Source organism: Panicum virgatum, chromosome 6K, assembly GCF_016808335.1.
Source record: "Panicum virgatum strain AP13 chromosome 6K, P.virgatum_v5, whole genome shotgun sequence".
Classification (NCBI taxonomy): Eukaryota; Viridiplantae; Streptophyta; class Magnoliopsida; order Poales; family Poaceae; genus Panicum; species Panicum virgatum.
The window spans coordinates 37,239,422-37,262,060 of record NC_053141.1 but is presented as its reverse complement, the minus strand read 5'-3'; the positions used below and the strand labels follow the sequence as shown (position 1 = coordinate 37,262,060).

Sequence of the window (22,639 nt, the reverse complement as noted above, 5' to 3'; positions counted from 1 at the left end):
AAAAGAGTTGATATTTTGCACAAATTTTTAAATAAAACGAATACTCAAATTTAGGGTGAAAAAAGTCAAACGACCTATAATTAGGAACAGAGGAAGTACATTAACATTAGCCAGCCGCGAACAACCTGATTGCTGCCGCCCCCTGTGGGGTGGACAAAAGTCAATGTGGATGGGTCCTTCATTGGCCAAACCGGCGCAGCTGGCATTGGGGCTAACGGCCAGGAATTCATCGGGCCAGATCTTATTTACGGCCTGGCGAGTACTTCTTCAGTGCCTGAATGCAGAAGAAGCAGAAGCGATGGCGTGGGTGGAAGGTGACTGCCTTGCGACGGAATGGGGGCCAGGCTCAGTGATATTTGATACAGACTGCGCGCGGATAGTTCAAAGGCCTAACATGTAAAACGGACAGATCAGAGCTCAGCTTCATCTTTGCTGAAGCCAGAGAACATACCCAGCTGCTGGGCAATTGGTCCATCACCCAGGTGAGAAGGAAGTGTAATTCAGTCGCACATGAACCTGTGTGTGTCTTGGACCTGGTTGAGAACGAATGTAATCCTGCTACTGCTAAACTCCCTTTCACCCGGGGCAAAAAAAAAAAAAAAGCGTGCGCCTGTACTTCTAATTCCAGTTAATCAGCATGCGCGATTTTAGAATATATTACTATAACATAACCTTTCATGTCTTCTATTTACGAATGCGTCATGTATTCATACCTTTTACTGTATTCTGTACATATGCCAACCCTCGATCAGGGATCAGCGCATAGTGACACTACTTCACATTAAAGATGCTATCCTACTTCTCTTAGGTGAAGGATAAGAGAGGGAAAAAATGGACAGTTCTGCCAAAAACTATATACCTCTTCGGTGGGTGAAGAGGAAAATTGCGATAAGAGAAGGAATTAACTTAATCAGATTGACACAGCACTGTCGGGGTTCACGCGGTTCAGACGGACAGTGCCCAGAATGTACTCAGGCAGCTCTTTCTCTTCCTTTGCCTGCAGAGATAAAGCTGTTAGCACCTTCACGTTATCCAATGTAGAGCAAAATGAAGCCTTGCTAAATTCATAAAACAGAGCATGGTATTCGTTCTTGAGCGTATCCCTTGACGAAATCCAAGTCTAAATTAGGCAAACATTAACAAACGGGTTTCAAGGTGTGGTCTTTGGTTTTCCTGGTAAAATGTTGGGAACATTCAATGAGGTTTTTCCTTGGTGCTGGAGCTTAACAAAGTAGATACAGTAAGTTGCGCAGGTATCATTGTGGTAGATGCATGAATGTCTGTAAAAACTAGAATATAACTACAGTAGATGCTTGTGAAATCATATTTATCATAATCCAGTTAGGAATTGAAAGGTTTATGGGGGAAATGATAAAAGCGCATAGTTCTTTCAGTTCCGGCTGGTAAAGTAATAGGGACCAAGGAGTACCTCAATAAGAATAGCAAGATCAACAACAATGCTTGTGACATATCCCAATACTAGACCAATAATACTCCGTGCAACAGAAGATGAACCAATGTCAACATCTATCTGCAAAGCAAATTTCCTTTGTAAGGCCACTGTGATACTGAAATTAAAAAAAAAACTCGACCGGGTGGGGGAAAGACCCCCCGCGGCATTCAAATTAAGAAGAGGCCAAGTTGACCCCGGCCGAGAACCCCCCCGAACCCCGGCTCTTGAGCTTGGGTCTGGTGCCACGTTCATGGGACCGTCACCCAACGGGCCGGGCCCAAGCTGACAACTCAGCCCACTGGGTCTGGTGCCACGTTCTTGAGACCGTTACCCACCGGGCCGGGCCCAGGCTGACAACACAGCCCAAGTCATCAAGAGCACAGCGAGGGGGGGCTTTTTCCGTAGGCGGGGGAAATCCGCCCCAGTGGGGGTTCGAACCCCCCACCTGCGGGTGCCGCTGGCTGCGCCCAGACTGACTGAGCTAACAACCTTAGGCACTGTGATACTCAAATTAAAATAATAAAATACGGTAAGAAAAATAGGAAAAAAACAAAAGAACAAGGCTAAAAAAATAAATATCATTATTCGTCATGTGTACATTCTAGTTGTTTGGCGTTGAAATTTGCCAGCAGGTTATCTTAGATTATTTGAAATTTTCAGTGAAAGAGCTGGGTTTTTTTTTTACAATTGAGTACCTCCAGAAAGTTATCCTGGCGAAGATAATTGCACGTTACTGCTTTGCCCAAAAGGCAAGCTTTCGTTCCAACTGCGCGCTTTACCATCCAATAGCCCTGAGATCATTTCGTACATGAGTTTAGATGAACAAATTATCACATCCAATGGTAATATGATACATCAACTAAGACATGCATACCTCAACAATGCTTGGAATAAGTTTAAATCTGGCATCTCGGAACGCATCAGTTCCATCAATGAACCTACCCAACAAAGAATCTTTGTTCACTGGTCTCTCTGCTGCGTAGTACATAACCAAGTTATAATTTGGTTTTGCCGGAACCTGCATGTTTATCCTAGTCAATAAATCACGTATCATGTCCATCCACAGAAAACGGGATGACAGGTGCTCTCCAATGAAGCTTGATGCGATGGTTTGCTAAGCACAAAGCCAAACTATAAATTTAGACAATACAAGAAACTCATAACTGTAAGTACCTGCAAATTTATAACCAATATGAAAGGAATCTTCTTTGCAGCTTCTGACTGTAATGTAAAAACAAAAAGAAAATTAGGCACACAGGAACTTGCATGCTAAGTCACAGAGTACAGTATAATGGACAAGTTCCTTTTGGGTCTGCATGTAATTACATTAGGGCAATCCCAACCCAAGACACTAGATGTAGTTTCTATACATGCGATGTCATAGTAGACACTACCCATAGAAACTATATTCCAACGGATTGTTTCTTCAAAATAAATTATCAATCCCCTATCTTCTCTCTCCTTTCGTGTCCCTATCCCCTTTCTCACTTTCTTGGTTCTCGTGTAGACATGGTTTCTTCCATGAGAAACCATTTCCATCTTTCGCTTCCTTAATTCTCTTGCCACCTCATCAAACTGCTTACATGGCAGGCTATTTAATGCCATGAAAACTATCCTAGGTCAGTGGGTTTGGACTGCCCTTATAAACTAGCATTAATGTTAAAAAAGCACGAGCACTATTGGTGATTATACAATCTTCTGTGTTTTTTAGCTTAGGGCTACATTTGTTCACTTCAAAGTAGTAATTGCTTACATGCATTTGCAAAAGGGCAATGAAGCTTACAATTATGTTGAAGGTCCAATCTTATCCAACACCATTGATGAAGAAGGAAGAAGATAATAAAGATGGTCAACAAAATTAACAGTCCAGGCCTACATACTAATATAAGTTTATTGGCAAGAGATAAAGTTAAACTAGTGCTATCATTTGACTAGCATAATTTTAAACTCCCTCTAGAAATTGAAGCTTCCAGAAACCATACAGATAGTTCCTAAGATCTATGAACTAACATGATGAGTGGTATGTACCTCCTCTGTTCCAAAATGTAGGTCCTTTTAGTTTTGTCGAAAGTCAAAATTTTCTAACTGTGTAAAAAATGCAAGTTTTTCTGCAGAGGACAGTGAAGCATTGATATACTTGTATTTTATTGGCCAGGAAGAATCTGAAAAATCAATGCAATCACGAAACTAATTCTAACATTAAGTGAGTTCCAAAAGCAGCAACTGATGGCCATCACTGCAGAATATTGGTAATATTTATCAACCTTGCTTACCTGCACAAGGCTTTTGGGATGCAAGGCAACAGAATCAAAGCGCTCATCAACCTTGAACCAATCGACCGCAATTAGCTTTAGAAGCGGATCCCCACCAACCACCTGTTTATATGCCAAGTTAACACCAGAGATGTCACAAATTAGCCTTGAAACAAAGACACTTGTTATATAGAACAATGTCTGGCCACAATGTGATTACTGATTGATTTCGGGCCTTCTAGCTAATATAAAAATAAGAAGATGAAGGTGAAGCTTCCACAATATAGAAGCATTGATAAATAAAAGTTAACAAGTCACAGGCAATTCAATAAGAAAAGTAACAGATCAAATTTGCATCGGTTCACACAATAATACTCAGATATCTCCTGCGCGTTCGAGAAAAAATAATGCTCAGATATACTTATTAACCAAAGAATTAATTGCTATCATGAAAGCAACATTTTGTATACAATAGCAGACTTCTGCTTCGATCTTCTAGGTGAACCATGATTTTGTACTCTTTTTAACTAGCAGAGAAATAACTTTTGTTTGTTTCCACAATTGTAGTGCTCCATCACACGATCATACCTTGGTGTAATCTGTCAAGTAAGTCTTCCCTCTGATCATAAACTTCTCCCCACCAGGTGCACTCCAAGAATTAGGGTCATTTTCACTTTTCGCTCTACGAAGGGTGCCATGGAAGTGGCTGGGGTCAGCAGTTACTGGACTAGAATTCGTAACCAATTCACTGGTCTCAACCAAAGCTGTAGAAAAAATTGAACCATACTTAAGATTTAATATGAAACAAAATGGTTGCATTGAATGAATGACGACTGAAACAAAAACTAAACTAGGAAAAGAAGCAAAGTTGAGAAGGACAGAAAAGAGACACTATAGTGAACTTTATGTTACAACTGGGACTCTAGTTGGGACATTTCTGTACAATTATAGTGAATTTGATCTACCTAGTTTCTACTACACTAGTACATTTCAGCCGTGACCCAAAAGGAACATTTTTTTTTTTGAACCGAACCCAAAAGGAACATTAATGCACCAATACAAACACCGACCGTGTTCTCTTTTTCATTGAAGTAAAAAATACTAGCAATATTTATCGATATAGAGCCTATTCATTGCATCATTCAAGTGTAGGCAAATGAATAGAGATGTCAATTCTTGATCCTTAGGCTTAGGGTAGGGGCTCCTCCAAGCCTCTTTAGTTCAAATAATTATTTGTATTACCTTTTCAAAATTGGACCCCATTTTGGAAAAGTAGTATAATAAGCCTCCTCCAAGCCTCTTTAGTTCAAATATTTGTGTTACCTTTTCAAAATTGGACCCCATTTTGGAAAAGTAGTATAACAAATGGAGGTCAGTTAACTGTTTCCATAGGCTTTAGTTTAACCCAGAAATTAGTGTATCCATTTTACTTGATCATCATCATAGTCTACAGTGGTGTTATTCATTGGTCCGTCATGCTAGCTGAGCATGTTGGTTTCTTCTATATTATAGATATACTACCATTCTATGCAACCACTATTCTTCTGCGCTTCCACTACAAACTATTTCTGTAAATGGGCACACATATATCTGTACCTTGTGCACACCTACATACATGTTTATGTGTGTAGGCACACTGATTTGCGTGTCTAATTGTTCAGTTGTAGGGTTTGTGAAACTAAAGTTGAATGCATATATGCTTATCATATTCAGCAATGCTATAAAATTTGAAAAGCATATGGTTAAAATTTACCTTTAGTTTTCTTTAAAGCTAAACCAGCAAGAGCCCATGATACATTCTTCAGTTTCACTTTTCCAGCCTGCACAGATTATAAAAGGATTAGGTCTCCATCTGTCGTTGAACATAACAGGCTATCTGCATTGCACAATCCTGATTTGTAACCGTAGTGTTCACCTTTGGAGTTGTGGCACCATCATCATCGTCGCTATCTTCATCTTCAAAGGATTCACCTCTAGCAAGTGCATCATAAAATTCGTCATCAGGTTCAGAATCTTCGAGTTCACTCTGTATGATCAAAGGTTCAGATGCTTTTGACTTCACTACTGTTGAAGGTAAATCAGATGTCAAGGCTGGATTGGCAGCAAAGTACTCTCTTAGACCTGGCCATAGTAGAGAAAAAGCAAGGGCTTTAATATATAATCAAAATTATTTTATATTTGTTGCAACAGAAGCGTATTTGACCAACCTGCTACTTGGCTGAGCAAAGCAAAAGGGATACTTTTGTCAAAATTTGAGGAGTGCGTTCTCTTCCATCTGCCCCAAAAACTCGGAGAAATCTCCAACATAAGAGTAACAACACACTTTGGACTTGATCCTGATATGTTCAACCTCCTTATCTCCCATGTTGATGCTGAAAGATGTAGCACAATTAATACATTCCAACGCAATGTGGAAAACCAGTGGGGAAAAAAATCCAAGTAGTATGTAATAGGGAGTAGGAGTTAGTCCTTAATGAACATCTAGGGTAAAGTGGTGTCCGCTCATGTCAACCTTAATACTATGTTATGCGTGCACCTATGTGTCTTTTATAGGATATACTTGTTTAATCTCATTTCATCTAAATGATCTAATCCACCATCAGCTGAACAATGCCAGATAAATTGGTTAGTTATAAACTTCTACACGTATCTGGTAAAGTTTGTGTTTGGTGGGACAAAAAACAAAATGGGGTATATAGTATATACATTGTAATTTTTGAAACTATTGCATCTGAAAAGGTAATTAGAAACTATGTGCCATCACTATTCATCTTGTGCATCTTGGTGAACCAAGCAGCTTGGTTGGTTACTGCTTCCAGTTGAGAGTACGGCCACCCAGGATCAAACCCAGGGCTCACCAATTTGTGGGTACCTCTCCCAATCCAAAAACTGCCCAGAGGGTCTCACCCATGGTCAAGAAAAAAAATAGAAAAAGCATAGCCTTTTAGGGTTACCAGAAGAAATAAATATAGTCAGAGGCTAGGGTGGCAATCAGATAATGGTGAATTATATATGATTCATGGGCCAAAATTGGACACCACTTTCTACAGATGGGTTCTTATCAAATCCAAGCAGTAAAGTGTACTCATCTTGCCACATTCAAGTCCTACAATCCCTCTGTTCGGCTGGTCTGATTTCGGCTTAAGTGGCAATTAGTTAATGCAATATTACAGGTATATCAAGACATCAGCAATGTGCAATGTTCGCTCAATGAAGCTTACATATATTAAACAGAAAGTAGAGTGGTTAAGAACTTTAGGTGTTCCAACTTTTCTGAACAAAGAAACCATTCAGGCTCAAATTGACCAGAGCTCAAATTCAGCCAATTATTGACAAAATAGCTGATCAGCTACCAAGATGGAAGGCTGATCTCCTAACAAAGGCGGGAAGAAAAAATTTGGTTCAGTTTGTACTCACTCAATGCTCATTTATTTGGCAATGGCCATGGATCTACCTTCGTGGACTCTTAGAGCTATTGACAAGATTAGGAGAGGTTTTCTTTGGAAAGGAAGAAAAGAAGCGAGAGGGGGTCACTGTCTATTGGCTTGGCCCAAGGTCACTCGACCTGTGGAATTGGGAGGACTTGGCATCTCTAATCTGCAGCAACTAGGATGGGCTCTTAGAATGAGATGGCTCTGGTTGCAAAAGACAGAACCTGATAAGCCATGGACTTTCCTCCCAATTCAGGTCCACCAGTCAGTTAAATCCTTCTTTAGCATGGCGGTTGTAACCCAGGTTGGCAATGGCACGAACACTTTATTTTGGACTGACCGTTGGCTGCACGGTCCGAGCCTAGATATGATGGTGCCTCACCTCTTTGAAGCAATTTCCAGCAGAGCAAAACGAAGGACGGTGCATGAGGCAATGACTGACAGGAGATGGGTTTCGGACATAAGAGGAGCTTTAACTGTTAATGTCCTAATTGAATACCTGGGGCTCTGGGATTTACTACTGGATGTTGAGCTACAGCCAGAACTAGAGGACAGTCATACATGGCGTTTTTCAGCGTCAGGAGTTGTCAAGAGCGTTGGTGCCCAAGACAGGAGGACCACGACTACGAAGCTCGTAGCCTTGGCCGGTAATGGCGCTGGGGTTTTTGCCCAGGCGCTCTATGGTGGAGAGAGGTAGGGAGATTAGGGATAACTGATTGCTTAATTCTCAAGTGTAGCGATTACATCTCTTAAATAGGCTCATAGCCTGCTGAAAAAAGGGAACAAACCCCTAATTTGTAGCTGATCCTCATGCACGATCTGCATGCGTGCATGCCTAAACTTGCGCCTAACTCTCTGCTGCCGGCGGCTGCTGAGCCTGAGCCCGTGATCTACGGCTGTAGTGGCGCCCCCACATGACATCTCGCCCCCCCTCGACGAGCAGCTCGTCCTCGAGCTGGAAGCTGGGGTAGCGGTCGATGAAGCTGTCGGCGTCTTCCCAGGTGGTCGACGCGTTAGACTCCCCCTTCCAGTGTACCAAGAGCTGGCGAACGCCTCTGGCCAAGCGGGAACGGATGACGCGCTCCGGTTCCGGAACGACGGCGCCATTGTGGACCGGCGGCAGGCTTGGTGGTGCAGCAGGAGGCGTGCCGACGAAGCGCTTCAAGAGGCCGACGTGGAAGACGTCGTGAAGGCGAGCGCGAGGAGGCAACTCGAGCTGCTAGGCCACCTCATTGACGACGGCGATGATGCGGTACGGCCCGTAGTAGCGAGGCTTGAGCTTGCCCGCCGTGGGTGTCTTGAGGGAGGACGCCGTGCGCTGGTGCAGACGGAGCCAAACCCAATCGCCGACGGCGAAGCGAAGCTCCCAGTGCCCCTTGTCGTAGTGGCGTTTGTAGACCGCTTGGGCTTGCTCGAGACGGAGGCGGACATCAGCCAGGAACTCGTCGCGCTCCGTCATGTTCTTGGCGACCGCCGCGACTCGTGTCTCCCCTGGCTCGTAGGAGCGAATGGAGGGAGGGGGTCCTGGCCATAGATGACCCTGAATGGCGTGTCGCGGAGGGATGACTGATAGGTGGTGCCGGTGAAGCAGCGCAGGTACATGACGATGACCTTGTTGGTTGCCTCCGTCTGGCCGTCCGACTGGGGGTGGAAAGCCGATGTCATGTGCAGCTTGGCACCAACCAGACACATGAGCACGCGCCAAAACTTGGAGGTGAAGACGGGGTCCCGGTCCGAGACCATGGACTGCGGCACGCCGTGTAGTCGTACGATCTCGGCGAAGAAGACATTGGCCACTGACTCCGCCGTGTACGGGTGCGCGAGGGGGATGAAGTGGCAGTATTTGCTGAATCGGCGACCACGGTGAGGATGACCGATTTGCCGCCAACGCGAGGCAGTGCCTCAACGAAATCCAGCCCGATGTCCGTCCAGACCGACGTGGGTACCAGGAGAAGCAGAAGCAGGCCGGCCGGGTGCAGGTGTTCCGTCTTGTAGCGCTGGCAGGTGGCGCAGGTGCGGATGTAGTCCTGGATGGCGCGACGGAGACTCGGCGAGTGGAAGTCCCGGCGGAGGCGATGCAGCGTGCGCTGGATGCCCTCGTGGCCGTCGTCGTGAACGGCGGCGATCAGCTCGTGAAGGAGAGGCGATGCCGGCGGGACGTAGAGGCGGCCGTTGAAGGCCACGAGGTCGTCGACGAGGGACCAGGCGCCCGCGCGCGAGCCCGCCGAGAGCTCCTCCTTCAGCGCCACCAAGGCCGGATCAATAGTGTGGGCCTGGCGTAGACGTGCGACGAGGTCGAACGTCGGGCCGGAGATGGCGAACGTGGCCGGCTCCTCCGTGTCGCGTCGGGACAGGGCGTCGGCCACCGTGTTCGTGCGGCCCGCCTTGTACTCCACCGTGAAGTCGAAGCCGAGCAGTTTGCCCACCCAGTGATGCTGTGGAATCGTCGAGAGGCACTAGTCCAAGAGGAACATGAGACTGAAATGATCAGTGCGTACCAGGAAACGCCGGCCCCAGAGGTAGGGACGCCAGTGGCGCACGGCGAGGACGAGCCCAATAAGCTCGCGCTCGTAGGCCGCCAGGGAGCTGTGGCGTGGCACCACTGGACGACTGAAGAAGGCCACCGGGTGCTCCTCCTGCAGCAGGACCGCGCCGAACCCTTGTGTGGATGCATCACACTCGACCACAAAGGGCTGGCCGAAGTCGGGTAGCGCAAGGACGGGTGCCGTGGTGATCGCGGTCTTGAGCGCCGCGAATGCCGCCTCAGCCTCGGCATTCCAGGAGAAGCCCTCCTTGCGGAGAAGGGCCGTGAGGGGCGCGGCGATCGCGCCGAACTCCTTGACGAATTTGCGGTAGTAGCCCGCCAGACCGAGGAAGCCGCGCACCGCCCATGCGAACTTGGGAGTCAGCCAGTCGGAGACGGCTTGGACCTTGGCCGGGCCCATGGCGACGCCTGCGGCTGAGATGGTGTGGCCGAGCTAGGAAACGGTGGTGGCGCCGAACTCGCACTTGGAGCGCTTGGCGTAGAGGCGGTGCTGGTGCAAAACGTCAAGGACGGCACACACGTGGCGGAGGTGGTCGCTCCACGAGCTGGAGTAGATGAGGATGTCTTCGAAGAAGACGAGGACGAACCGGCGCAGGAACGGACGCAGGATGTCATTCATCAGTACCTACAATGTGGCCGGGGCATTGCACAATCCGAAAGGCATGACGAGGAACTCGTAGAGGCCATCATGCGTGCAGAACACCGTCTTGGCGATGTCTTCAGCACGCATGAGGACCTAGTGGTAACCGGAACGGAGGTCCAGCTTCGTGAAGAAGCGCGCGCCAAAGAGCTCGTCGAGGAGTTCGTCGATGACCGGAATCGGGTAGGCGTCCTTGATCGTGATGGCGTTGAGAGCACGGTAGTCGACGCAGAATCGCCAGGAGCCGTCTGGCTTGCGTACCAGCAGCACTGGGGAGGAGAACGCCGATGTACTGCGACGAATGATGCCCTGGGTGAGCATGGCGGCGCACTGTCGTTCCAGCTCGTCCTTGTGCGCGGCCGGGTACCGGTACGGGCGCACCGCCACGGGGGCCGATCCGGGGAGCAGAGTGATCCCGTGGTCACGGGAGCGCGGGGGTGGCAGCCCCGTCGGCTCAGAGAAGACCACGGCGAACGCGTCGAGGAGGGCCGGCTGGAGGTCGTCCCCGGTGCAGGAGCGGATGGCGAGGCTTGGGGAGGTCGCCTGTCCCTGCCAGCGCACTTGGTGGTCGCCTTTCCAGAAAGACATGGTGAGGGAGCCGAAGTCCCACAAGATGGGCCCGAGGGTCGCGAGCCACTGCGTACCCAGGACCACGTCGTAGCCGGCGAGCGGGAGAGCGTAGAAGTCCACCGCGAACGCCTCGCCGTTAATGGAGAATGGCGCACCACAGTACACGCCAGGGTAGGGAACGCGGTCCCCATTGGCCACGGTGACCTGCATCTTGCCCCCGGGTTGGAGTCGGAGCTGCGTGCGCGAGGCCGCCTCCACGGCGACGAAGTTATGGGTCGAGCCGGAGTCCAGGAGGGCAAGGCGGGAGGCGTCGCCGAGCCGGATGCCCAACTGCATCGTCTCAATGGTGCGGATGCCGGCGATCGCGTGCACCGAGATCTGCGGCTCATCGGCGGCGGCGTCGGGGTCGGACTGATCGGTGTCGTCGCCATCGTCGTCATCTGCCAGGTCGAGGAAGATGTGCTTGCAGACGCGGTTGTGGCCGCGACTGAAGCGCTCGTTGCAGTTGAAGCAGAGCCCGAGGCGGCGGCGCTCTTCCATCTCGGATTGCGACAGGCGTTTCACCTGGCGGCCGTCGACGGCGGTCGGCGTGGTCGTGACGGCCAGTGGCACCGAAGGGGGCAGGGCTTGGCGCGGCGGTGGAGTGGGTAGCAGCCCCCTCTGGCGAGGCAGAGGCGCGGACGCCGCGGCGCACTGGTCGCGGAGCTCCAATTTGCGCGCGAGACTCATGGCTACGACGAGAGACTGCGGGTTGTGGATCTCGACGTCGAGGCTGAGCGGCGGTTGCAGACCGGCGGTGAAGATCTGCACCTTCTGCGTCTCGGAGAGATGGCCGGCCCGCGGAAGAAGCACCTCAAAGCGGTCCTAGAAATCGATCACCGATCCAGTGCGCTTGCAGGCCATCAGCTCGCCCAGCGGGTTGGATCGCAGGGGAGGGCCGAAGCGAGTGTTCAGCAGTTCGGAGAAGCGGCGCCATGGCGGTGTTCCCTCATCACGCTGGAGCTGCATGTACCAAAGTTGGGCGCCGTCCTCCAGGTTGTAGGACGCCATCCACACCTTCTCCTCGGCGATGCGCTGTTGACGGAAGTACGACTCACAACGATTGAGGAAGGCGAGGGGATCGGACTTGCCGTCGAACTTGGGGAAGTCCATCTTCTGGAAGCGAGGAGGGCGGTCGTTGTGGTGCTCGTGGGCGACCCTGTCGCGCTGAGAGGACGAGGAATCGGCGCGCTGGTCTAGTTGGAGCGTGTCGACTTTGGCCTGGAGGGATTCCACCGTGGAGGTAAGCTTGGTGATGAGGGCGGCGAGTTCGGCGGTCGTCGATTCAGCCATCTCGGAGGAGATGGACGGGGCAGGCGGCGCGGCGGCGGTCGATGGGCTGGCGGAGGAGGAAGCGGAAGAGGAGCGCCTGGATGCTGATACCAAGTTGTCAAGAGCGTTGGTGCCCAAGACAGGAGGACCACGACTACGAAGCTCGTAGCCTTGGCCGGTAATGGCGCTGGGATTTTTGCCCAGGCGCTCTATGGTGGAGAGAGGGAGGAAGACGAGAGAGGTAGGGAGATTAGGGATAACTGATTGCTTAATTCTCAAGTGTAGCGATTACATCTCTTAAATAGGCTCATAGCCTGCTGAAAAGAGGGAACAAACCCCTAATTTGTAGCTGATCCTCATGCACGATCTGCATGCGTGCATGCCTAAACTTGCGCCTAACTCTCTGCTGCCGGCGGCTGCTGAGCCTGAGCCCGTGATCTACGGCTGTAGTGGCGCCCCCACATGACAGGAGTGTACTCAGCAAAATCAGCCTATGAGGCTATGTTCATTGGATCCACTCAGTTCAGGCCATGGGAAAGGATCTAGAAAAGTTGGGCCCCAGGGAAGTGCAAATCATAGTTCTTAAAGCGTTAAGGCGAGGCACGGCGAGCGACCCCGTCTGCAAGGCGAGGCGACGCCTAGGCGAGCAAGGCGACGCCTTACCCATATGCCACAGGGAGGAAATGAAAAGAAATAGGAAATAAAAAGAGTAAAAAAAGGCAAAGAAGAGGAAGGTATAGCTGCTGCCCAGCCCAACAGGCCCAGCCCAACAGGCCCAGCCCAACAATAGCTCCACCTCCAGAACCCTCTCCCACTCGATCTCCTCATCCGCGCCGCCGTTCCTCTGCCCAGCTCTCTGCCCTCTCAGCTCTCCCTCTCCCTTCGCGCCGCCGGCCCGCCGTCGCTCCTCCGCCCGCCGCCGCCGCCGGCCGGCCATCGCTCCTCCGCCCGCCGCCGGCCCGCCCTTGCTGCTCCGCCAGACGCCGCCGCCGGACCCGCGCGCCGTCGCCAGGCCCTCGCGCCGACGAGCTTCCTCACCATGCTCGTCGGCGCTCCCTCTCCCACCTTCCTCACCATGCTCAGGTAGGCCGCCACCCCCTCCCTCTTGTTCCCCTTCCCCCGCAGATCGTCGAAATCCTTCCCCTCCTCTTCCTCTCCCTCCTCCCTCACCCTCCCTCTCAGTTTGCTTCTCTTTTGGCATGGCGTCGGCGGACGCCTTGGATTTTTTAGCGCCTTAAGAACCATGGTGCAAATTCTTCATGTGGTTAGTAGCACATGATAGGTGCTGGACGGCGGATCGACTTGCTAGAAAGGGATTACCTCATCATGACCATTGTCTGTTATGTGATCAGGAAGAAGAAACAATAAACCATTTGCTGCTGCAGTGTGTATTCTCAAGGCAGGTGTGGTTCAGCATTCTGCAAGGTCTTGGGCTGCAGGCACTTGCCCCACAGCTTGAGGATAAATCCTTGGATGATTGGTGGGAGAAAGTAAGTGGCATGGTTGATGGCCCGGTTAAGAAAGGACTTAATTCAATCATAATTCTAGTGGCCTGGTCGCTGTGGATACATCGCAATCACTGTGTTTGAGGGTTCGCAACCAAGTCTGAACGGGGTCTTGTCATGCTTCAGGGAGGAGCTGCGCCTGTGGAGTTGTGCTGGTGCTCGAGGAGTTTCTCACATCCTCGCCCAGCTACCAGTGGGTTAGGTTACTTACTCCTAGCCGTGGTCTTGGGTCTAGTATCAGATGTATAGGCAATAGAGTGATATTCTGGGCATAGGGGGGGTTTTTTGTTTCTTTACAGGTTAGTTTTTTCCCCGGACAAGAAAACAAAACCTGTAACTTTGGGTGTTCTCACCCATTTCCTTCTTAATATATTGATACGCAGATCTCCTGCGTGTTCGAGAAAAAAAAAACTTTTCTGAACATGCTTGTTTCACAAAAGGTCAACGCAAAGCAAGCTGAAAAGCTAAAAGGTGCGACCATAATGAATACTCCATGGAATCATACTGAGAACGCAACAAATAGAATCAAGAAAGGTCAAGCTTACGGTTGATCTTTGTACGTTTGTAACCATGCTTTGGAGGTCTTTTGTTGTGACCAATGGGACTCTGCAAAATGGCTGCATAAGAGAAAAACTTGCATGACCAACTCAACTCTGAACCTGTAAAGCACATAACTGGAATCTGATGGATATCAATTGTTGATTTGTTGTATGTGGCTTTTCTCGATAGATAGTCCACTGGACATAGTCACAACAGGATTTGTACATACATATTTTATGCACAACAGGTCAACAGTACAATTTTTTTGCAAACAGTACATCTTTTTATAATTCACAGTAAATATTATTTCCATCCTACCATAACTAGAAGATTTAGAAAACCTTTTGTATGATATACCCATGCAGAGCAAAGTAACCAGATATATGCTATTTGAAAACAGGATATCAATTCACAGTACTCAAGAAAAAAAAAGACTATACTTACATGCAGGTCCATGAACCGTGATGGTTACACTTAAAGGACAGCAAGATCATTGAGTTATAATCCATCAGGATTGCAAACAAAGTACATTTAGGTGGGTGATTTTCACTTATTGTCCCATGTAAAATGTTTTATCATGTATTCCTCAGAAACAGAAAGTTTGCAAACTTGGGTGAATTGACATCTTCTCATGTAAAATTATCATATTTGCAACATTTTTCAGAAAGCATAGGGAGCTTTAACATCAACTGATATCACATAGGAAACTGCCAACTAATTTTTATGCAAGTGTTACAATTGAATATAAAAGGTTGAACTCATATCTCTCATTTCAACCTAGGTGAACCTAATAAAATGTTTTAGGAGTTAGAAAAAACATCATCTTTGGGTTATTAAGGAGATATCATTACCAAAAGACTGACACAACAGATTAAGTTACTTACTATATGCTCCGTCTTGTCCACGAAACCATTGCCTTGAGAAAACAAAATCATTCTTTCCTTTCCACCTGAGAACAACCTAAGTGTTATTTTCCTACAACCCATGGCACAAAATTGAAACATACATGTGCAGCTATAAGAAACATGCTTCTTCACAAGGCTGATGGATGATCAGAGAAATCACAAAAACCTGTACGTTACTAATATCAAGATTTGTCCAAATGCCAAAAGATGGCTATCTGGTCATGCTCAAAAGATCTATACAGATGTTTTACACTTCTGTGTCATTGGTAAAAACTAATGCTGAAAATTAGGTAAAGGTCTACGATTGCATCAGAATCGTACATGCAAAAGTAATCAGAGGAAAGTACCAATTTAAATATTTTGGTTCATAGGTCCCATAAACCACATCGCAGTATCCATCAATTGTTTCCACCAACTCCAAATCAGCTGTCAACATATCCCACCTATCAACGTTTCATAGTGAGTTTGCATTGTGTTCCATCCCACAAGGAGAAAAAAAAGTTAATATATATTCCACTATAAGATGCAGATCTATGTTCCATAGATGCAAATCAACTGCTAGCTTACTCATATCTCTTATGCTTATCAAGATTGAGAACCACTTCAAACACAGTGTCAGGGTTTGCACCAACCACCCCAACAGACTTAAGAAGTATTCCCTTTCCACCCTGCAAAAAAAAAGGAATAACATTACGCATTTTCCGCAGATAGAGCATGTTGAAATATACTCCAAGATTAGACAACAATTAATACAAAAGAGTTGTTAGATAAGTCCCACATATGTGTGTCTATGTATCTATCTATATTACTAGATAGGGCTAGGTATAGCCTCCTCAGGGTGATCTCGACTGTTGATGGGATCACACAGTCGTTTTCCTGGCCTCCTGTGGCTGCCTAGTAGCATATTCCCTAGAATATGCCGTTGGAGTCTATATATATGTAAGACTGTCTTTTGGGCTTAGCGGGTTGAATAAAATCAGATCCATTTGGGCCAAATGGGACGGGCTATAAATCATTGCATGAAGATGGATGGTCTTAGCATTTCTCACTCAGTGAAGCCAATAGGTATGCTGTTACAATTCTGTACTGCTGTTCTGTATTTTATCTAGGGAAAGAATTTGGATTAGTAAATCAGTGCAAGAAAGTTCAGACAGGTGGAATACTGATATGGAAATAGGAGTTGCCGTGCTGAAGGATATGTACATATGTATAGAATTGCTATTGTGCAGTTTGTCACCCCCCCCCCCCCCCCCCGGGCCCCCGAGTGCAACCACATAATCAAGACTGCTGCAAACTTAGACAGGTAGCAGGAAAATATTATGAGGCCTGTTTAATTGCCATCACGTATTACTTACTGGAGAGTTACATATTTGTTTTAAAAGAGATAGCCCAACGAAGAGACAAAGGAAGTGGATCATGAGAAAATGGCTAAGTTCATCGGGAACTTGCAAAGCTTTTTTTTTCACTAGGTAAGGCCAACAGAGGGGCCCACCAGTGCCACCGTGGCGGCCTGGGACGCGTCGCAAAGGGGCTGGGCCTCAGCGTGAACGCAGCCGGGTTCGAACCCAGGCAGGTGCGCTTCTCACCTGGGAACTTGCAAAGCTACAGTACTATGTCATATGTTTTACCTTAATAAGTAAAATAGCTTTCTCACCTTTGGGTTCGCAATATCTTCAAAAATTCTAATACCTGCACAGATATGGAGCTGATGTGAGATATGTTACGATTGAGAGAGAGGAGGAGAACTGAACTGTGTTGTTATATTGAGATATGCCCAAAGGGCTATATATACAAGAGGAGACCCCAAACCCTACACTAGTACAATGACACTTGTACCCTTAACACCTCCTCTCAAATGCAACGTGAATGCAATGATGTTGCATTTGGAGAGTTTATACTAAGCACTAGACTAAACATAAACATGAAAATGATACATCCAAAGTCCGAAATGAAAGATGTCGTCGAAGCGTGCAACTCTTGAACATGTCGATGTAGATGATCTCCTCCGCAAGAGGGTATTGCCTTCACAACCATACTTCAGCGAATAGCCCGAGTCTTCACAAACCAGTACATCGACTCTTCAACATGAACCTTGCTTTGGAGATTTTGAACTCGACAAGAATAGTGAGATGTGTCAAACCAGCCAAAGATAGAAAGCACCACTGCAAAACGGCAGATGGTGAGACAGGAAGGTGATGACGACAAATAAACGGCCATTGATCATGATGTGGAGCAAAATGGCTCCGAAAGGGACCAAGAGGGCATTGTCGTACCACAATGATGATGTGATTAGCTAAATCGACGGGACAGCTAACCATAAAACAAAACAAAGAAATTGGCTGATCTGACAATGAATTTTGTGGACACGCACGGCATTGACGAACTGAAGGTATGCAATTGGACTTGGATTGATAGTGATTTGGATGGATACGACATAATTGGACAATTAGGACTAAGATAGCAGCAGGTACAGGCAAAATCTGATGATGGATACAAGCAGCAGCAAGCAACAAGCAAAATATGATATGGATGGACAGCCGACCATATGAGCAGATGAGCAGAGCAGCACAGCCGCACACACAGACAGATAGAAGCAGCACGCATATGCAAAAGATGGATAGAAGTGGCCTAGCAGTAGCACAATTACGGAGCAATGAAATTGGACTTGGATTGGCGTGGATGCAGATGCAAGTGCAACGAAGCAAAGCAATACTACCAGCAGCTGCATGTGCGAGATCAATTTCAGAACAGGCCACCAGCAGCAGCAGCTGCAAGCAGCAAAACAGAGCACCGCAGAACAGAGGACTACTGCAGCACAGAGTACCAAGGCACGGACAGACTGAAGACGGGCGGAAACAGAGGAACCCGCTACTCACGAGCGGAAGATGCAGGTGAACGAGCAATGGCGACCTCCTCTGCGATGATGGGCGGCAGGATGACGGAGAAGATACGGCCGGCCGTGATTTGAAGGAGCCAAAGATGAGCAGGCCTCTGCTGCTCCAATCCCGGCCGCAGAGCTGCATGGGCAGCAACATCCCGGCGAGATCTGCAACAGACGGACGACAGGAAGGCTGCGACGGGGCGGAGACGAGGCGCTGCAGAGGACGGCCGACGACTGGATGGCCGCGACAGCGCAGAAGGAGGCGGACGGCGGCCAGGGGCGGACGGAGCAGACGGCGGCCGCGTGACGGGCGCGGCGGACACGAGGACGAGCCGGCGGGGACGGGCGCCGCGGACGGGTGGTGAAGAGGAGAGCCGCGACGGCGGCCAGACAGGAGGCGGCGCGCGACGACGGTGGCCGGCCGGGACGGAGGAAGTGGCCGCGGACGGCGCGGATGGATCCGCCACAACGGGCGGCGGACAGGGGACGGCGGCGACGGATCCATGACGGGCAGGGGCTGCTGCTCCCCTCCCGCGAGCGGATTGACGATGGCAGGCGGCAGATGGCACCCGACGGGGAAAAAAAATTGGGTAAGTGCTGCTGCTGTTGTGACTCAAACTTGTAAGGGGAAATGGGTTTGGGGCTCGAGGGTTGCCGCCCCCAAGAGCAAGACGAAGCTCCCAGGGGCAGCGCAGCGGTGACGAGAAGGGTGGCGGCCGGATCTCAACCTAGAGCTCTGTTACCATGTTACGATTGAGAGAGAGGAGGAGAACTGAACTGTGTTGTTATATTGAGATATGCCCAAAGGTCTATATATACAAGAGGAGACCCCAAACCCTAGACTAGTACAATAACACTTGTACCCTTAACAAGATAAAGATAAGTCGCACGTGACTCAACATAAACACACAACTTTCAAATTTTCCATTTCCCGATAAGAATATGAATAGCTGAAACAAAGGTGGTGCACTTAAAAGTTATGCTATTGACCACTTCTTCCTGCAAGGCACATAATCTACATGGACAATTATTTATGCTGTTAATCACATCACAAATTCAAATATAAAGAACATATCCTCCTCTAAGAATAGTAAACTTTATAATTGCCCATTGTATCATTTAAGAAGCCCAAAGGAGCTGATTGTGAGCTAATCTAACAGATTGGCTGTTACAAAATAACATCATGGCACCAACGCTACCTGACTGTATATTGACCTAATCAGTTAATCAAAGTTTGCCTCTTGTGTTTCACAACACAAGAGGTTGCAACATTCTGCTTCACTATTTTCACCGATGCAGAAGATAAAGATATATCAGATTAGAAAAATATGCACAGCACCTTATCCATAAATAGAAAACCAGGAACACCAAATATTAGTCAAAAAAAATTACTCGTTTGTGGTTAAAATGGCATGGCAGAGTACACATTGCCAATTGTGAAGATATTGTCTTGATTATGCATGTGAATATTTGAGGAGCATCCATTTCATATGAAGCCAACAAAACTCATTTTTTGCTTTACTTTGCATGGTTTCTCTTGCATGCAAACTATCCAAGTTAAAAAAAAATGTTTTACAAAAGGAGGCAAGTGGCCAGGGTAACTGTGCAGTGAACTGTATGTGCACAGCTGTTGCTTTACTATTTTCCAGGAAAGATCACTTATGCGGTTTCACCAAATAAAAATACAGTCGTGTAACCATCCAGCAGCACAATGATGCAAAGAGATTAATAGAGCAACATACAGGCAGATGAAATAAATGTTAATAGGGTCCAACTGGAAAAGTATATAAAGAATTAAATATACCATTAAATGTTCGAACATATCTCCATTCATGCGCTTCAAATGCATCTCCAGTATAACCTCCAAAGTTTGTGTTAACCCTTTCCTGGCTCCGAAGATCTGAAGACTTACGGAGGAGCATTTCAGGTCCTGTAAAGAAAATGTAATAAAAATCGACGTAGGTGAGGAATAGATCTAACATTAGCCATGTTGTGGACGACTTTAAAAAAAACATGGTTCATTGTACTGATTATAGTCTGTAAATATTTCACAATTGGGTTCACTCAAATATTAGATTATTTTACAAGCAAGTAGCTGAAAAAGACTAGCTGAATGATCTCCTTTGCCCACATCAGAATGGAACCTTCAACTTCCTTGCCATGTTTGGCCTACATTGCCATCAAATTATACTGTGCCTCAGCTCTTCCTCTACACCAAGCCTAGCTCCCTATCTCCTCTATACCCAGCTGGGTTCCCTATGTTGCCATGCCACCTCCTTGACATGTTTAGCCTGCATCGTCATCCTCGCATTGCACACTCCTGGAACAATATTCTCCACTCGACTAGGAGAGACCACTATCCTCAACAGCAATGAAGGATATGGATCTGATACATTAATGTTGTAGCTTTCATTCTTACCTTTACCAATTCTTACAAGTTTTCCCAAGCCTTGTGCATATCTCCTAACCCGAGGCCGATGACCATCAAGATTAATCCTACAGTAGTAAAACGGTCACATGATGTCCAGTGTCAGTGTTTCATTGAAGAGAATTACTAACAAACAAGAAAAGGATAATTGATTATCATACTCATTTTCATTCTGCAATCTGTTCCAGGTAACACCCCTCATCAAATCATGGTCTGCCTGCAAGAAAACATCATGAGAAAAGATGTGTTAAGTCAAATAAACATGAACAAATCAAATATAGTTGTGATTAATGTGAACACCAGCGGGTGCAAATTTAATGTTCTGAATGCATGTTAAATGTTGTTTTATAGTTCCTGCTGTTTGCACATTTTTTGCTATTTTATGACTAACATCAACAGCTGCACCAAGCAATAAAGCAGCCTTTCAGCACAAGTGCCTTGAACCTTAGCATGGTTCCACAATGGACGAGGTATTGAGGATGCATCCATAAACACCTAACTACACCTAAAATGTAGCAGTTAATTTTTTTTAGAGCATTTGCTATACCAACCTGTTGTTTGGCTTGTTCAAATGCTTCAATCCATTTCCGGGCTTCACCAGGAGTAGCACATGCTATCTATCAAAACCACAACGGCAGTAACATTCAGTTGCCATGGAGAAATGGTGCTTACAGATTTGCAAGTACACCATAAGCTGAGTACCTCTCCTTTCTTTGTTTGATCCAACCGATTGTACAACCTTAGGACATAAACATCCTACATTTAGAACAGAAATCGGTAAATCGTTATGATAAGAAGATGAGACATCTGAACAAACAACACAGCACCACATGGAAATCACTGAAACAATGTACTGGTTCCTAGAGTTCATGTAGCAATGAAAACACACAGTAGTCATGTCATTATGAAGCTAAGGACTCAACAAAGGTTGAACCGTACCCCATGATTGACCCTCCGGCGACCAAGCTCCTCCACCATAAGAGTGTGGCCAACAGCACCCTTTCGGATAGGTTCCTGAAACAAAATGTTTAAGAAGAAATAAGCCAATGTAAGAACTTTTAAGAGAGAATCGTGAAAATGAGGAGCCACTGTGTGACGTTGTCTCCAAACATAGCTTTACCCAACTGTATGGCAACCTATTGGCCATACGAGAACACCAAACATACTCAATTTTTGGATATGTATACCAGCATGGATACAGAAAACCTAAAAACCCCGAACAACTCCTAATCCAACAACTTTTCAATTTTCAATAACTAATAAATTAACAACACAAAAACTCGATGTGAGACAAGCCTGAACAAACAGAACCCAGCATGCAGGCTTCAATCCAAACTCGATGTGAGACAAGCCATCCAATCACCATGTAGTAGCAAGATCCGAGCAAAAACTACAACCAAGAAATGTGCCCCCAAATTCACATTTATGCTTCTCCTAGTCCTAGCAGACATATGCAGGTAAGGCACTTCTCTGCAAAATCCCTGCATTCTACTACTGGATCAAGCGAAAACTCGCCGAACCAAACCACAAGCTGCTAGCATAACGAATTCGAGCATGCATTGCTCGACAATTCCATCTAAATTCCCTATGGTCCAAATAAACTGAGCAATGACGCATGCGCAAACTCAACCAGCAATTGCTGCGGGCGACACGAAACCGACAAGTCCGGCAAGGATGCGATTACAGGCTTTGAGCTCCCCAACCAAAACGGGCCAGACCACACAATTTTGAGCTAACCCCCAACCCAGCCCGTAAAAATCCTGAGAAGCCGTAACACGAGAAAACCGCGACAAGCAACGCGGCCCATCTCAGTCATCGGAACCGAACACGGCAAGCGGAGCGGGAGGGGGAGAGAGAGGGGTAGCGGAGCCGGGGGGAACCGACAAGTCCCGGGGTGTCGTGCGGGTCCCGCTTGTACATGGCGACGGTCCTGCCGCGGATGACGAGGAAGCGGAGGTGGCAGTACTCGTGTCCGATGGAGTTGACGCCGATGTGGTACACCCACCCGGAGTACTCCGCCGCGCTCCGCCCGCTGCCCCCGCTGCCGCTGCCGCTGCCGAGGTCCGGCGACCCCGCCTCCGAGAGCTCCACCTCGGACACGTCCCCGGGGCCCGCCGCCACCGGCGGTGCGGGCGGCTTCGCAGCGGCCGTGGCGGCCATCTCCGGCCGCGCGCGCGG

The 22,639-nt window shown here is 47.7% G+C and overlaps 1 protein-coding gene and 1 long non-coding RNA gene across 3 annotated transcripts; one reads left to right on the top strand and one right to left on the bottom strand.

Annotated features, from left to right (window-relative positions):
• Positions 1-645: 645 nt before the first annotated feature.
• Positions 646-22,639, bottom strand: LOC120712468 (protein ENHANCED DISEASE RESISTANCE 2-like). 2 transcript variants are annotated; one of them, XM_039998252.1, is made up of 22 exons: positions 22,346-22,637; positions 21,401-21,475; positions 21,164-21,217; positions 21,013-21,078; positions 20,623-20,678; positions 20,453-20,529; positions 19,838-19,963; positions 16,807-16,841; positions 15,720-15,820; positions 15,500-15,595; positions 15,132-15,196; positions 14,253-14,324; positions 5,913-6,077; positions 5,621-5,826; positions 5,459-5,525; positions 4,294-4,469; positions 3,727-3,828; positions 2,627-2,674; positions 2,328-2,471; positions 2,149-2,244; positions 1,430-1,531; positions 646-997 (listed from the first exon to the last, which is right to left on the bottom strand). In XM_039998252.1, the coding sequence occupies exons 1-22, from the start codon at positions 22,619-22,621 to the stop codon at positions 911-913; spliced, it is 2,292 nt and encodes a 763-aa protein (XP_039854186.1). In that variant the 5' UTR covers positions 22,622-22,637; the 3' UTR covers positions 646-910. The 2 variants fall into 2 exon arrangements, with proteins under 2 accessions (XP_039854186.1, XP_039854187.1); XM_039998253.1 differs by lacking the exon at positions 2,627-2,674 and having other exon boundaries at positions 650-997; positions 22,346-22,639.
• LOC120712469 lies at positions 7,720-12,598 on the top strand. Its single transcript, XR_005690896.1, has 2 exons — positions 7,720-7,829; positions 12,427-12,598. It is a non-coding gene; the product is annotated as an uncharacterized LOC120712469 (long non-coding RNA).